We start from the raw sequence: 16,987 nt of genomic DNA on the forward strand, positions 1-16,987 counted from the left end.
TTAACAACCAATCCCAATAGAACTTTCATTTCTGAATCTTCTTTTAAAAAATTAGAACTTTGCTGTGATTGGTTGGAGTAAGAATTACTATGGCAAGGGTTCTATTATAGAACTATACAGTCAAGAAGGAGATCAATAGACAGGAAACACATTGGTCAGCTCCGAGACAGCACTGCAGATAAGGCAAAGACCACGTCCTCTTCCTTCAGCTTCTACATCCAGTGCTTCAGTGCCATCATGTAGAGCTTCACCCGCAAAGGAAACAGCAAGGCAGAGCAAGATTAACTGACTTAAGTAATACCACATTGCATAGGTAGACACCTAAAACTTCAGCCGATGACCATTCCCTTCATATTTAAAAGGCAGTTATATTGATATAATTTTCCTTTAAGTGCCATTTATTAGCTAATTTCCAATGAAGTCTGATCTGGGAGTCAGATGATTACGAAGCTTTACTACAGACACAAGTCATCTACCGCCATCTGTGGGTCCAGCAACGTTTAGCACACATCCACTGTATAACTTTATGGACAAGTAACACACAACTGTGCTTAAACCCTCAGTAACAAAGCTCAATTTTACAAATCTGATGTGTCAATGTGGTCACAATTGGGAAATCCCAGGCATATCCCAGGCGTCTAAGGTGTAACGTTTCTCCTCGTGGAGAGTGACAAGCCAAGTTTGGCAAGTCAGAGTGAGGAGACTTATAGGCCATGCATGCTCCTCTGGGAAATTAAATGTGCAAATTGCCTGTTCAAAGAGAAAGAGGACTAGAATGCTAGCGCCACCTATTGGAAGCAGTGATCCTAAAAGTCAATTGTTGAAGAGTCAATATTGACTTTTAGGAACACTGCTTCCAATAGGTGGGGCTAGATTTTAAATTCATCCAATTATATTATTTTAATGGTAAAAAACATACCAAATTGTTTTAAATATATACTGTATATCTTTATTTTCGTCACCATTTTCCAAGACCTGTAACTTTTTAAACTTTCAGTTAGCAGAGCTCTTTGAGGGTAATTTAAGTTTTTTTTTATTGATATTGTTTTTGATAGATAAAGCACAGTGATTGCTTCTTAAACCATTTTTTAATGTAATTTTGTTGTTTTTAATTTTTTCTTCTTTACAGTGTTTGTCAATTGGGTTAAGTAAACTTATATTTTGATAGAATGTATGCAGTAATATTACAGATATGTATGATATGTATTTTTTTTCCATACAACTTATTTATATTTTAATAGGAGTGGGTGTGATTCACATTTTTATGCTTTTTTTTTAACTTTTTACTTTGTTTTGTAGTCTCCTTTGTAGACTCGAACCTGCAATTGTCTGAATATTTAGTGCTATATATATTTAGTTTATGTTATAGTATTGCAGTATGAATAAATGGTACAGCTTGTCAAGGCAAAAAGTGGATACATTAAAAAAAAAAATGTATATATACAGGGAGGAAAGCTGTCCACCCTATCTCCACTCCAGGGAATGGTTTAGGGGCTGTAAAAAGCCAGTTTTTTGACTCAAGAGGGGGTTCAGTATCTGGAGGCCATCAAGAGAATGCCAAGAGTGTTCAAAGCAGTCATCAAAGCAAAAGGTGGCTACTTTGAAGAACCTAGAATATAAGACATATTTTCAGTTGTTTCACACTTTTTTGTTAAGTATATAATTCCACATGTGTTAATTCATAGTTTTGATGCCTTCAGTGTGAATGTACAATTTTCATAGTCATGAAAATACAGAAAAATCTTTAAATGAGAAGGTGTGTCCAAACTTTTGGTCTGTACTGTATATATATATATATATATATATATATCTGAAAGAAATAAAAAGTTTTTCTGAAAGCAATCTGTAAATAGTTAATACAAGTAATATCTAAAAAACAGAAAAAGTGGATTAGTATAATATGATGAAGGGTTTGTACATTGATATTGTGTGATAAAATATAAGTGGATACAAACCAGCTGGACCTTGAATATAGTAAGAAAGTGGTAGTAATGATGAGCGCATGAGTTTGGACAGCCACAAGGGAGAATCAGGGGAGAAAAGAAAAAAGTGTAAGAGAAAAAGGAGAAAGAAAATCGTTGATTGGAAAAATAGAATAGATACCAATAATTGAGATACTTCCAATAGGTTGCATTGGAGTTCAAGTCCTCTTCTTCTCTGAAGAGGCAATTAGCATATTTAATTTCCCAGAGGAGCATGCATGGCTTATAAGTCTCCTCACCCTGGCATGCCTGGCTTGGCTGGTCAGTTTCCACAAGGAGAAACGTTACCTCTTAGATCCCAAGTCTTCAGCCTTTCACCTAGCCAAATCAGATCTCATACCTTGCACTCATGAGGGGCAAGCACCATGTGTGCAAATTGAGATTCTGGTTTGTCTTTTATCCTATATCATATTGCAAGACTGGATAAAGGGTCAATATTGACTTTTAGGATTGTTACTTCCAATAGGTGGCGCTAGAGTTCAAGTCTTCTTCCTCTCTGAAGAGGCAATTTGCTGAAGTGGTCTTTTTGGCCCCCTAATTTCAATGGGTATTTTATTTAAGTTTGTGAATGCAGCTGTATCTTGTACTTGTGTTTTGTCCTGATGAAGAAGTCGGATGAATTTGAAATGCGTCGATATCAAACAGCATACAAAATTCTTCGGCCCCTTAGATTGCTCTATTGGTCATCATCAGCAATGCAGTTAGCCCACAACTTCCCATTAACTGTTCTTCCTCTGATAACCAATGTGAGCTTACAGCAGATGACATTTTGGAGCTCCTACAGGCGTTGTGTTTGATGCAACCTCATCAGGTGAGAAATTTCTCGCACCCTATTATCCTCCATCACCGGATAAGTATCTATTGCACTTTCTATTGTTTGTCCACATTCGTCACTGAAAGAAAGACTATAGCCATGATTTACAAAGTTCTTAATTTGAACAATTCATATAAAGTCAGTTAAAAATGGGAAAATGCAGAAAGAAAAAAGGGCACCACCCAACAGAGGGATAGACAAAAAGTGCATCTGGTAAAACAGAAAAGGTACAATAGATGAACAAGTATCGCTCCCAGATATATAGAACTATATAAATAAATAATGTACAAAGAAGTAAAACCAAATGAACATGAAAGCTAGCTAAAATACATGGGCACCTTACATACACATAAAATCACATTTTCTAGATACAGTATGACTGACTTTAGTTGTTCAGTAGTTAATTTTTTAATGGTTAACTGAAAAGATGGTAACAAGTTGCAAGATTTCGAGACTACTCAGGTCTCTACATCAGGCATAGCATAACAAAAAATCTGAAGAGTCACATATTTATACACAATAGGACAAAGAAATAATGCAGTAGATGAGACAGGTGACGTAAAGCAGAGCTATTAGTATGGGAGAGAGATAGTTCTGGCTGTAAATATTTTAGCAGCTCATAGATAAGGAGTGTTAAAGTTTTATTGTCCTGTGACTGAGGTCTGGTCCAGGGTTGTGATGACCCCACAGGTCTGAGGACTCTCAAATCTAAATATTTTTTTATCTACTGGCTAACACAGTACAAAAATAAATATTTTCCCTGTATCAGTTGTTAATTAAATTTTTGACCGGTTTTGGTCAATTAGCGATGTTTTTGTTGGGCTTTTGACCCATACATTTTTTTTTAACAATTTTTTAAAATTCTTTACTGTAACAAGATGGCTTCTTTTATTGCCCATATGAACTTAGTTCTGTCGCCCTCTAAATTGTCTATAAGCATTTCCGAACCGTCAACGTTGATATTCGCTCCTCTCCGTCAATGATGGTAATTCTTCGAATAATTGTCTTGGAACAGCTGAAGGGCTAGTTAAAGTCTCATTCAGATGTCTGTGTATCATGGTCCAAGTATGGATCGTGATGAATGGAGCAGCTGTTGGTGTTCTGACCTGAACTTGGCCATCTATTATATGCCTATGAGGCTGTCAAGTTTGGCCAGTTCATGCATCAAGGTCCATAAATGGAATTTTTCTCCTCAAACGTCTGAATGAGGCTTTAGATTGCTCAGGGTTGCATCACATGAAATTAGAATTTAAACGTGGTTGTCAGCATTGTGGTCAAGTGATTCGCAATTTTGTTTTGCAGCACTGCAGTTCCAGCTTCAATTCTGACCAAGAGCAGCTCATGTTCTCATTGCGTTTTGTTGCATTTACTTCTTACTGCATCTTAAAGTTGTGGTAGACATCATTTTTTTGCCCTTTCAATTCCTAAAGAATAAAAATATATTAAAAAAATCATATATACATATATATGTATATACATATATATATATATATATATATATATACACTGCTCAAAAAAATAAAGGGAACACTTAAACAACAGAATATAACTCCAAGTAAATCAAACTTCTGTGAAATCAAACTGTCCACTTGGGAAGCAACACTGATTGACAATCAATTTCACATGCTGTTGTGCAAATGGAATAGACAATAGATTGAAATTATTGGCAATTATCAAGACACCCTCAATAAAGGAGTGGTTCTGCAGGTGGGGACCACAGACCACATCTCAGTACCAATGCTTTCTGGCTGATGTTTTGGTCACTTTTGAATGTTGGTTGTGCTTTCACACTCGTGGTAGCATGAAACAGACTCTACAACCCACAGAAGTTGCTCAGGTAGTGCAGCTCATCCAGGATGGCACATCAATGCGAGCTGTGGAAGAAGGTTTGCTCTGTCTGTCAGCGTAATGTCCAGAGGCTGGAGGCGCTACCAGGAAACAGGCCAGTACACCAGGAGACGTGGAGGGGGCCACAGGAGGGAAAAAACCCAGCAGCAGGACCGCTACCTCCGCCTTTGTGCAAGAAGGAACAGGAGGAGCACTGCCAGAGCCCTGCAAAATGACCTCCAGCAGGCCACAAATGTGCATGTGTCTGCACAAACGGCTAGAAACCGACTCCATGAGGGTGGTATAAGGGCCCGACGTCCACAGATGGGGGTTGTGCTCACAGCCCAACACCGTGCAGGATGCTTGGCATTTGCCACAGAACACCAGGCTTAGCAAAGTCGCCACTGGCACCCTGTGCTCTTCACAAATGAATGCAGGTTCACACTGAACACATGTGACAGACGTGACAGAGTTTGAAGACGCCGTGGAGAGCGATCTGCTGCCTGCAACATCCTTCAGCAGGACCGGTATGGCAGTGGGTCAGTAATGGTGTGGGGTGGCATTTCTTTGGAGGGCCGCACAGCCCTCCATGTGCTCGCCAGAGGTAGCCTGACTGCCATTAGGTACCGAGATGAGATCCTCAGACCCAATGTGAGACCATATGCTGGTGCGGTTGGCCCTGGGTTCCTTCTAATGCAGGACAATGCCAGACCTCATGTGGCTGGAGTGTGTCAGCAGTTTCTGCAAGATGAAGGCATTGAAGCTGTGGACTGGCCCACCCATTCCCCAGACCTGAATCCAATTGAGCACATCTGGGACATCATGTCTCGCTCCATCCACCAACATCACGTTGCACCACAGACTGTCCAGGAGTTGGCGAATGCTTTAGTCCTGGTCTGGGAGGAGATCCCACAGGAGACCATCCGCAACCTCATCAGGAGCATGCCCAGGCGTTGTAGAGAGGTCATACAGGCACGTGGAGGCCACACACAATACTGAGCCTCATTTTGACTTATTTTAAGGACATTACATCAAAGTTGGATCAGCCTGTAGTGGGTTTTTCCACTTTAATTTTGGGGGTGACTCCAAATCCAGGCCTCCATTGATTAATAAATTTGATTTCCATTGTTGATTTTTGTGTGATTTTGTTGTCAGCACATTCAACTTTGTACAGAACAAATTATTCAATGAGAATATTTCATTCATTCAGATCTAGGATGTGTTATTTGAGTGTTCCTTTTATTTTTTTGAACAGTATATATATGTTTTACCTGAACGCAGTGAACAATATACAACTTTAAGGCACTGTAAAAATTAAAAACTAAAGTAAGGTAGCTCATACCTGATATGTGCATTCTGTTCCTTGTGTTCCAGGGTCAGGAGATCGCATTGCTAAAAAACAGAGAATATTTTAGTCATACAGAAGAGCATCAAATGAATAATCTATTTCTAATTATTAGTACTTGAAACGTTTATTCCAACTTAACTAACTCTTTTCAGAAGTAGATAACTCCATATTTTCTCTGCAGTGACCACTATTAGAGAAATCTAGTATTACTAGAGATTGAATCAAGTTCACTTTGAATTTCACAAAAATAATTGTTATACTGTATATCCAAATATAGCAAGTATAACAATTCAGCCCCATGAGGAAACTCAATACTACAGGGCAAAGACAAAGTAGATATTGTATATCAATATATTTATTAACCATAGGATATTCACCTGCCATACAATTTTTTAAATTACTTATTTCAAATCTAGATAATCCAGTAGCACTAAATACAGGTAAAATTACATTCCAAATATCTAGAACAATATCACCACCTAGTGAGCTGAAAAAAGATGACGTGTCAGCTCTTATAAAGTACCAAAGACTAGTGTTGAGCGATACCTTCTGATATCGGGAAATATCGGATCGGATTGGATCGGACCTAAACCCAAAAAGTATCGGATATCGCCAATTCCGATACCGGAAACCAATGCAAGTAAATGGGACACAAATATCGGAATAAAAATAAACCCTTTCTTTCCTTGTAGGTTAATTCTACGTGAAGGAAAACAACTAAGAATAATGTAGAATGACATGAAAAGCCAGCAATTCATCAGCGGCATACACCGGTACCCGACAATTTACAACAGAAAGAATAGAGCTTCATACATAGATTAGATAGATAGAAACATGTCAGTCACATATATAAGAAGTACAGTGACAGTGTTGGTTACTGTACTTGTAATTTAATGTAAAGGATTTATAAAAAAAAAAAATAACAGTGTTTTCATGCACCGTCTCTTTAAAAAAGCCGTCCAGCAATTCAGCAGCGGTACCCGACAATTTAGAATAGAAGGAAGAGAGAATCATACATAGATTAGATAGATAGAAACATGTCAGTCACATATATAATAAGTACAGTGACAGTGTTGATTACTGTACTTGTCATTTAGTGTTAAAATAAAGGATTTATTAAAAAAAAAATTGGCGTGGGGTTTCCCGTAATTTTAGGCTCTAGCGGAGGTTAAGCAGACAGCTGGGGCAGATGTTTGAAGCCTGGCAAGGGGGTAATACCCACAGAGCTTCCCAGGCTACTAATATCAGCCCCAGGCTGAATACCTAGCCTTTACTAGCTATTAAAATGGGGGACCCCCAAAAAAATGGCGTGGGGTCCCCCCTATTTTAATAGCTAGCAAAGGCTAGGCAGACAGCTGGGCGTTGATATTAATAGCCCAGGTAGGGTGCCATGAATATTGGCCCCCTCCCAGGCTAGAAACACTAGCCCTCAGCCACCACAGAAATGGCGCATCCATAGGATGCGCCAATTCTGGCACTTAGCCTTGCTCTTCCCACTGCCCTGTAGCGGTGGCAGTGGGGTAATAGGGCTGGAGTTGATGTCAGCTTATAATGCCAGCTGACATCAAGTCCAGGTTAGTAATGGAGAGGCGTCTATAAGACAGCCCCATTACTAACCCCATAGTCAAAGTTAAAAAAAACCACAAACACCCAGAATAAAGTCCTTTAATTGAAATAAAGACACAATTCTTTATTGTTCTAAATTAGACCATACTTACCGTCACGCCCATTCCAGCTGAAGCCAACGATCTCCTGCAATAAAAATAAAATAATAAAGCAACCTCATCCTTACCTTTCCATGGTTCCCACGATGGCTCCAGCTCTGCTACATTCACATGACAGGCTGGATCGCAGCCGAAAGCTGCCATCCCGCTTGCCATGCTGCAGAGACGGAGAAGCGCAGGCATGCTTGCGCTCCTCAGTGTCTCGCTGTGACGGCATCCAGATGAGCCGAGTTCATGTCCAATGAACTCAGCTCACCTCATGCACGTCACTGACAGCGTGGGAAAATTCTCCTGCTCAAGCGCTGAGCACAGAAGAATTTTCCCACGCTGTCAGTGACGTGCATGATGTGAGCTGAGTTCATTGTACATGAACTCACCTCATGCACGTCACTGACAACGTGGGAGAATTCTCCTGCTCAAGCGCTGAGCACAGGAGAATTTTCCCACGCTGACAGTGACGTGCTTGAGGTGAGCTGAGTTCATTGGACATGAGCTCACCTCATGCACGTCACTGACAGCGTGGGAAAATTCTCCTGCGCTCAGCGCTTGAGCAGGAGAATTTTCCCACGCTGTCAGTGACGTGCATGAGGTGAGCTGAGTTCATTGGACATGAGCTCACCTCATGCACGTCACTGACAGCGTGGGAAAATTCTCCTACGCTCACCGCTTGAGCAGGAGAATTTTCCCACGCTGTCAGTGACATGCATGAGGTGAGCTGAGTTCATTGGACATGAGCTCACCTCATGCACGTCACTGACAGCGTGGGAAAATTCTCCTGCGCTCACCGCTTGAGCAGGAGAATTTTCCCACGCTGTCAGTGACGTGCATGAGGTGAGCTGAGTTCATTGGACTTAAGCTCACCTCATGCACGTCACTGACAGCGTGGGAAAAGGTAAGTAATGAGTTTTTAACCAAATGTTAGTCTTAATAAGAAAAAGTGTCAATAGCTTTGGTACAATCTTTCATATACAAGTGTAAAAATAAAATGTTCACACTTGGCAGCTTAGTACTTAACAGAAATGCTAAGCAGACCTAATGGGTAAAATATTATCTTAGCATATCTAGATCAAAAGGAAAAAGGAAGCAAAGTGATAAATAACATATAAAACTAAGAGTAAGTTTACCACTGATCCCTCTAACGCGCGTTTCCCCAATTGGCTTCTTCAGAAAGGGTGTCCCTGGTATTCGAGATGATCAAATCGATTTGACGTAAATCAAATTCATGTCAAATTTTATGTAATTCTCACCTCCCTTCAAATTTGAACAATTTACAATTAAATTTGCGCAAATTGCCATAGAAAAATCTTATGCAATTTTACACATTGCAGAAGATTGCATTAGTCAGAGGTTTACATGACCTCAGGCACAATTGCATGGGCTTCTCCATAATGCCTTGCAGCTATCACATCACGTCATATGGCACAACCAATTAGGAGGGACTATTACAGTCTGTATAAAAGCTAAGGCAGAGAATGCTGCATCCATTTCATTGTGATTTAGGATAGTGAAAGTATAACACAATTCCCATTTCAACAATTGAGATAGGAAGACAAGTGCTAAAACATTGAACAGATACTCCAGACATTATTTGTTGTACAACTGCAGCAGGGAAGAACATGAGAGTACAAGGCTGCAAATAATACAGAGATTAAATTGAGAAGGGGAAAGACATAGTAGAGGTGCTAGCAGCAGTGCCTGATTCAGTGTGATTTATCAGTGATATTGTGGAGCTGGTATCTGTCCTGCTGCATTTACATCTAAATTACACACTTTAGTTTCTTAATGCAATAGAATGCAGCAGCAAGCCACAGAAAAAAATGAAATCTATGCCAGTCTAAGAAACAGTGCATGCTAGTCACTTGTTTTTGCAAAGGGGGGAATATTTTTTTTTAAAGTACAAAATAAAACTCCCTAAAATCCAGACATTTAAAAGTTGGGCTTCAGGTAATATAACAGCACCTGAACCCGAATCCCAATCATATGAATGTGGTCCTCTGAACATCCATGGATTCCCATGATGTCATCTGCGTAACAGCGCGGGAAACAGAGGCTCTGATCGGCGGTAATGAGGTCAGAGCTCTGCGGTGTCATGTTGTCAGATGTCAGCGTGAGCCCGCAGCTGTGACTGTGATCCATGGTAAAAAGCTTACCATGGGTCACAGGCATCGGGTGATGAGAGTACTAATACTATCATCAGTCTACACCTGCTGTCACTGATAAGGAGCGCAGGTGCCGCTGATAGGAGTGGTCATCAGCCAGCACCTGTGCTTAAAGTAAAAAAAAAAGTTAAAATGAATAAATAAATATTGAAATAAAAGGCACAGTTACACTGGAGAAAAATAGTATTTAGTCATCCACCAACTGCGCAAGTTTTCTTCACTTAAAAAGATGAGATAGGCCTGTAATTGACATCATAGGTAGACCTCAACTATGAGAGACAAAATGAGAAAACAAATCCTGAATATCACATTGTCTGATTTGTAAAGAAATTTTTTTCAAATTTTGGTGGAAAATAAGTATTTGGTCAATTACAAACAAGCAAGATTTCTGGCTCTCACAGACCTGTAACTTCTTCTTTAAGAGGCTCCTCTGTCCTCCACTCATTACCTGTAGTACTGGCTCCTCTTTCCTCCACTCATTACCTTTAGTACTGGCTCCTCTGTCCTCCACTCATTACCTGTAGTACTGGCTCCTCTGTCCTCCACTCATTACCTGTAGTACTTGCACCTGTTTGAACTTGTTATCAGTATAAAAGACACCTGTCCACAATCTCAAACAGTAACACTCCAAACTCCACTATGGTGAAGACCAAACAGCTGTCGAAGGACATCAGAAACAAAATTGCAGCCCTGCACCAGGCTGGGAAGACTGAATCTGTAATAGGCAAGCAGCTTGTTGTGAAGAAATCAACTGTGGGAGTCATAATTAGAAAATGGAAGACATACAAGACCACTGATAACCTCCCTCTATCTGGGGTTCCACACAAGATCTCACCCTGTGGGGTCAAAATGATCTCAAGAATGGTGAGCAAAAATCCCAGAACCACACGGGGGGACCTAGTGAATGACCTGCAGAAAGCTGGGACCAACGTTACACAGGCTACTATCAGTAACACACTACGCCGCCAAGTACTCAGATCCTGCAGTGTCAGATGTGTCCCCCAGCTTAAGCCATTACATGTCCAGTCTGAATTTGCTAGAGAGCATTTGGATGATCCAGAAGAGTTTTGGGAGAATGTCATATGGTCAGATGAAACCAAAGTAGAACTGTTTGGTAGAAACACAGCTCGTTATGTTTGGAGGAGAAAAAATGTTGAGTTGCATCCAAAGAACACTACACCTACTGTGAAGCATGGGGGTGGCCACATCATGCTTTCTCTGCCAAGGCACCAGGACGAATGATCTGTGTACATGAAAGAATGAATGGGGCCATGTATCGTGAGATTTTCAGTGCAAACCTCCTTCCATCAGCAAGGGTATTGAAAATGAAACGTGGCTGGGTCTTTCAGAATGACATTGATCCCAAGCACACCGCCAGGGCAATGAAGGAGTGGCTTCGTAAGAAGAATTTCCTCTATCCATCCCTCCATCTCTCATCCTGTGGCATGGTTATGATGTTTTTCCACATTGCAGCAATGCTTATTCTGTCAGAACTGTGTTCGCAACTTCCTCCTCCACCTCTTCTTTGTTATTCCACTGAGCTACCGCTGTCAGGTGTTAATGCCATTGTCAAGATAAAATATATATATTATAGAAAATCAATTAGTTTCTTTTAATAGATTACCTAATCAGTGTGAATCAAGATAGCGATGATGAAATAATCTATGTGTATGTATGCATGCAAATGTGTATATGCACATGGATTATGTTAATAGTTAATGAATATATAACTAACAGCTTCTGTTCTAATCTGTAGACATGAACAACTAAATGATTTCCTGGGAATGATGTATGCATGTGCATGGCTGATAACAGAGAGATTCATGTCAAGTTAGCAATGATGGCGCTGAGAGGCTAACTCACCCCCTCCATTGGAATTCCTAAGGCGTTACTTAAACCAAGAGATACATAGATGAACGAATTACAGTGTGCCGAGTTATCAGAAAAGAGCAATAAATTTTACTAATCCCACGGAGAAGGAGAATACTATATAACCCCATGTCTATGTAATAAAGTATGCCATTTTGCCTGGTTCAGTTTCTGAGTGAAGTTTTTCAACCAGATTAGCAGATTTGGTTAATTAGCTTCTCTGCATGCACTCAGACATCTTTAATTTGGAGGAGAGCAGTTACCTAGTGTATCTTAAATTGGTGTAACCTTCACACCATCAGTATTTACTGCATAAGCGTCTTCTTGTACTGACGCATTTTTAGATCCCGCACCACTGATGGAAGCAGTGATGGGATGTTGTCCTTGTAATGGGGATCCAGCAGGGTGGTCACCCAATAATCCTCACTGCTGAAAATACGAATACGGGCAACTCGGCTGTCATTGCGCAGGCACCGCAGCATGTATTCACTCATGTTTTTAGCTGCCCAAAGGCTATGACAGGTTGTGTATGGTGGTAGGTGTATAGGCTGGCTAGAATTTAAAGGGAAACCCTACATCAATTATTTTCTGGAGTACCCCTGTAAACTAGCCATTAAACGCTAATATAACAGCTGTGAGCTGTTATTAATAGCCAGGGAATATTTGGGCCTAAAGGCCCCTTTCCCTGGCTAGTAATATCAGCCCACAGCAGCCAGCTTTGTCTCTGCTGGTTATAACTAATTGGCATTAGCCGTAGCTGTTTTTTATTTAATTCTTTATTTTACACGTAATGTACACTGTGAGTGTTGTTTCAGGGAGACCAGGTGACAATGATGTGTGCGGCACTCAGAACCCAGCGCATGTCCAGCACTCGGCACTCCAACATTAAACAGTCTGGCACTACAGCTAACGTGAGACCCGGTGGCTTGAACTCAGGTAACCTTACCAGAGTTCGAAGCCACCGAGTCTCCCGGCAGCTACGAGGCCTCATGGGAAACTTTGAGGGACATTTTAAGGTTACTGAAGTTTTCAGCTGCTGGGACACCTGGAGGCTGTTGTGACGCCTCAAAGTCTTCTGTAAGCCCCTTACCCTGGGAGATGGGGGACTCGGAGTCGGGTCCTGTGATGGAGAGATGGGGTGCAGCCGTGGCCCGGACCCGCTCCGTGCCCAGGGCCATCACATTAAAAAGGATGGTATGGGCTTATCCGGGTTGAGTGGCTGATTACGACTATGCCACCTGTGGCACCTGGTGAAGACCACCAGCGCTGCTGCAGTCTGCCGAGGCATGGTGTTTTGGCAGCCGACGTTGTTACTACTCCCCACAGGCGGAGCAGGGCCTCAGCGCAGAGGAACAGGATGGAGGGGGTAGTAGTCCAGGAGGTCTGGTGCTGCGTAGTGTGGTGTAGTGCAGAATAAAGAGTACGGAGGCCATATGGGTGAACTTCCAAGGCTTTACTCACGGAAGAGATGGCAGTAGGAAGGCGACTCCCTGCTGCTCGCGGGGTTCTGCGGTCACCAGAGACGAAGGGGACCGACAACCTCCAAGTAAGTCCAGTGTTAAGTCAGGACCCTGCACCAGAGTGTTCCTAGACTTCAGACCGGGTCCTTTCCTGTCTGTGTGTGTGTAGATAGGCCAGGTCTCCCTCTGAACTTCACTCAGAAAAAGGGTACGGGTGGCAGCGCCATTCCTTCCGTTACCCGGTGGGACCCTCAGGGCCTACTGGGCCTTCCTGACCAGGACGTGGAGTAGCAAGGTCGGGTGTCGGGGGCCGGTACCCCTCTTGCAGCCAGAATCCCTATGAATAGATCAGGTTGGCGAGGACAGGTGGTGTACACCGCTCCGTCTGCATCCTAACTGGGATCCATTTGCGGTGGAGCTACACTTTAAAGCTCGGGGCCTTCTTGGTCATGGTCCCTGACCGGGCTGAGACACACATTATCTGCAGCCTACCCCTCGACCCAAGGCCAAGGTACGAGGGCTGTGTCTCCATCCGATGCAGGCCCACACAGGATCTGCGTCCAGGATAGGAGGTCACAGTAGAACAGTCAAAGAACCATCAAAAGACAAAAGACCAAAGTCCAAGATGGCTGGGTATTAAATATGAATTATTAAGTGTCACTAAAATGTGAGTCCTCCACCCTCACCCACTAAATGGTTCCCCTATCTCTTGGTTCCCCAGTCTCCCGATAACCAGGAGGGCAGCACCTAGTGCATTCTAGCCCCCTCTGGTGGGAGAAGTGTGGTGTTGGATGTGGAGGAAGGGTCCTGACCATCGCACTGTTCTTACCTCAGAGGAGGAACACTACACTCCATTAGAGAAGTGCAGCATTCCTGTGGCGGTCGAACCCTCAGGGGCGCCACACTGTGAACTAAGGTTACCTTGGGTGTGTATTTTACTGTACTTGTTAATAAAAAGTAACAGGAAAAAAAAGGCGTGGGGTCCCCCATAATTTTCATAATGCACATGGGTAAAGCCATCGGCTGAGGGCTGAGGTTAATATTCTGGGAATGGGCTACAGGTTCCCAGGCAATTAATATCAGCTGATAGGTGTTTGCTTAGCTTTTACTAGTTATTATAGGGGAGACCGCACAAAAAATTACTAGCTAGGGAAGGGGCCATGGACATTAGCCCCCTCTGAGGCTAATAAAATCAGCACTCAGCTGTCTCTCTCAGCTGGCATCCTGCCAGCATAGCTGTGCTCTGCCAACATTACAGTGCAGAGAGTTCATTCCAGTAAGTAGTGTTATGCCTATTTGCTGATAACTATAGTGAAAGATATACTGCAGGATGGGCTGCATACTGGTTACCAAAATAGGATATACTTCAGGATGGGGCTCTGTATACATGGGCTGAGATTAGTTAAGATGTGTTTGTTAATTGCTGCTGAAAGACTGGTGATGATCATCTGCTATCATTGATCTATTTATGGCAGAGGATTATCTTCTGACATATGCATCAACAGAGCAGCATTTGCAGGCTCAAAAAACTGATCTGCCAGCAGCAGACAATAAACACAGTGCTGCACTGTCTTCATGGAGGACAGCAGGGGAGTTGAACTCTTCTATAACCAGATTTAGCTACCAATTATGTAAAACCACACAGGGAGCTATACTGATGTAGATGACAGAAGATACAATTGGTCAGGCAGGGTGCTGTACTGGAGCAGACAGTGTACAGACGCATAAGATGAATTCTACACTTAGATAAACTAGATGATAACGCAGAGAAGTGAAGCTATTTTGCAGCACACAGGAGAGGGGGGGAAGGGTCTGCAGCACTGAGGAGGAGCAAGGGATTGCTGAAAAATGTTGGTTTAACAGATACCAATTGTACTGCCCATTCAGCTAGGTGACACTATGTGCACAGAGCCACAAATAGTGAAGAAAAAGGACACTAAGGTTAAGGAATAACTTTATGCTGGGCTACTTGGTATATTAACAATAAGTTCTCATTTATTGTGCTTTATGAATAATAATATAAATCTAGAAATAAACCTTTATGGAATCAAAATAATATAAAGTATATTCTTACCTAATTGTCTCTTTTCCATTTTTCTCTTCATAAAGAAATTGATTCCCACAAAAATGAGGATGAGGACCACAATATTACTAATTACCATCCCAATAATGATTGTAGAATTCATGGTTATATGAGTAGAATCTATAAAATAATAATGTAACAATTAATGACGTATTATCTCCTACATAATGTAGTTTTGTACTTTCGACACCATGTCCCCTCTAATTCCTCTTTATTCTCCAATGTGTTCACTAAAAATGACTATGTAACAGAAATATCTAATAGATATAGAAAAACAATGGTGTGCTTGGTTTTAACATAACTTTATTCTTTCATGAGTTTTTTACAAGTTTATGACCACTTATAAAATGTGTTCAAAGTGCTGCCCATTGTGTTTGATTGTCAATGCAACCCTCTTCTCCCACTCTTGACACACTGATAGCAACACCGCAGAAGAAATGCTAGCATTTTATAACTGATCATAGACTTGTAAAAAACTCATGAAAGAATAAAGGTACTTTAAAACCAAGCACGCCATTGTTTTACTTATGAAATTCTCAATAAGTATGATGTGTCACATGACCCTCTTCCCATTGAAAAAAATAAAGTTGGATCCAATATGGCTAACTTCAAAATGGCCGCCATGGTCACCACCCATCTGGAAAAGTTTTAACCCTCCCATATACTAATGTACCACAAACAGGAAGTTGATATCACCAACCATTTCCATTTAATGTAGGTGTGTCCATAATAATGGCCCACCCTGTATTATTATTAATTGTTATTATTATTAATTAATATTATAACGCCATTAATTCCATGGCGCTTTACATGCGAAAAAGGGTATACATAGCAAGCAACAAGTACAATAGTTTTAAAAAAAACAAGTCACCGACTGGTACAGGAGGAGAGAGGACCCTGCCAGCGAGGGCTCACAATCTACAAGAGGGGGTGAGGATACAGTAGGTTAGGAACAGCTGGTCGGGCAGCGAGGGCTACTGGAGGTTGTAGGCTTGTTGGAAGAGGTGGGTCTTTAGGTTCCTTTTGAAGGTTTCTACGGTGGGCGAGAGTCTGATGTGTTGGGGTAGAGAGTTCCAGAGTAGGGGGGATGCACGGGAGAAATCTTGTATGCGATTGTGGGAAGAGGAGATAAGAGGGGAATAGAGAAGGAGATCTTGTGAGGATCAGAGGTTCCATGCAGGTAAGTACTGGGAGACTAGATCACAGATGTATGGAGGGAACAGTTTGTGGATATCTTTGTATGCCAAGGTTAGGGTCTTGAACTGGAGTCTCTGGGCAATAGGGAGCCAGTGCAGGGATTGACAGAGGGGAGAGGCCAGGGAACAGTGGGAGGACAGGTGGATTAGTTGGGCAGCAGAGTTTAGGATAGTTTGCAGGGGTGCAAGAGTGGTAGATGTGAGGCCACAGAGCAGGAGGTTGCAGTAGTCGAAGCGGGAGATGATGAGGGCGTGCACTAATGTTTTTGCGGATTCGTGGTTGAGGAATGTGCGGATCTGAGAAATATTTTTGAGTTGGAGTCGGCATGAAGTGGAAAGGGCTTGGATATGAGGTTTGAAGGAGAGATCAGAGTCAAGGGTTACCCTGAAGCAGAAAGCTTGAAGGACTGGGGAGAATGGACAGCCATTGACTTTGAAAGATAGGTCAGATGGGGGGGCTGAGTGAGATGGTGGAAAGATGATTAAATTATTTTTATCCATATTAAGTTATTTCTGTTTCCTCTA

General features: G+C 41.9%; 1 protein-coding gene across 1 annotated transcript in view; it reads right to left on the reverse strand.

Annotated features, from left to right (window-relative positions):
- Nucleotides 1-3,255: 3,255 nt before the first annotated feature.
- LOC141171657 (sialic acid-binding Ig-like lectin 14) overlaps nucleotides 3,256-16,987 on the reverse strand; it is a 30,294-nt gene continuing 16,562 nt past the window's right edge. The window contains exons 6-8 of the mRNA XM_073655322.1: nucleotides 15,258-15,386; nucleotides 5,966-6,015; nucleotides 3,256-4,220 (exon numbers count right to left, since the gene is read on the reverse strand). Of these exons, the coding sequence (XP_073511423.1) occupies nucleotides 4,170-4,220; nucleotides 5,966-6,015; nucleotides 15,258-15,386 (230 nt within the window). The 3' untranslated portion in view covers nucleotides 3,256-4,169. The remainder of the gene's footprint in view (nucleotides 4,221-5,965; nucleotides 6,016-15,257; nucleotides 15,387-16,987) is intronic.

This window comes from Phyllobates terribilis, unplaced genomic scaffold (genome assembly GCF_046119375.1).
Source record: "Phyllobates terribilis strain yellow unplaced genomic scaffold, ASM4611937v1 Scaffold_12__6_contigs__length_324123572, whole genome shotgun sequence".
Taxonomy (NCBI): Eukaryota; Metazoa; Chordata; class Amphibia; order Anura; family Dendrobatidae; genus Phyllobates; species Phyllobates terribilis.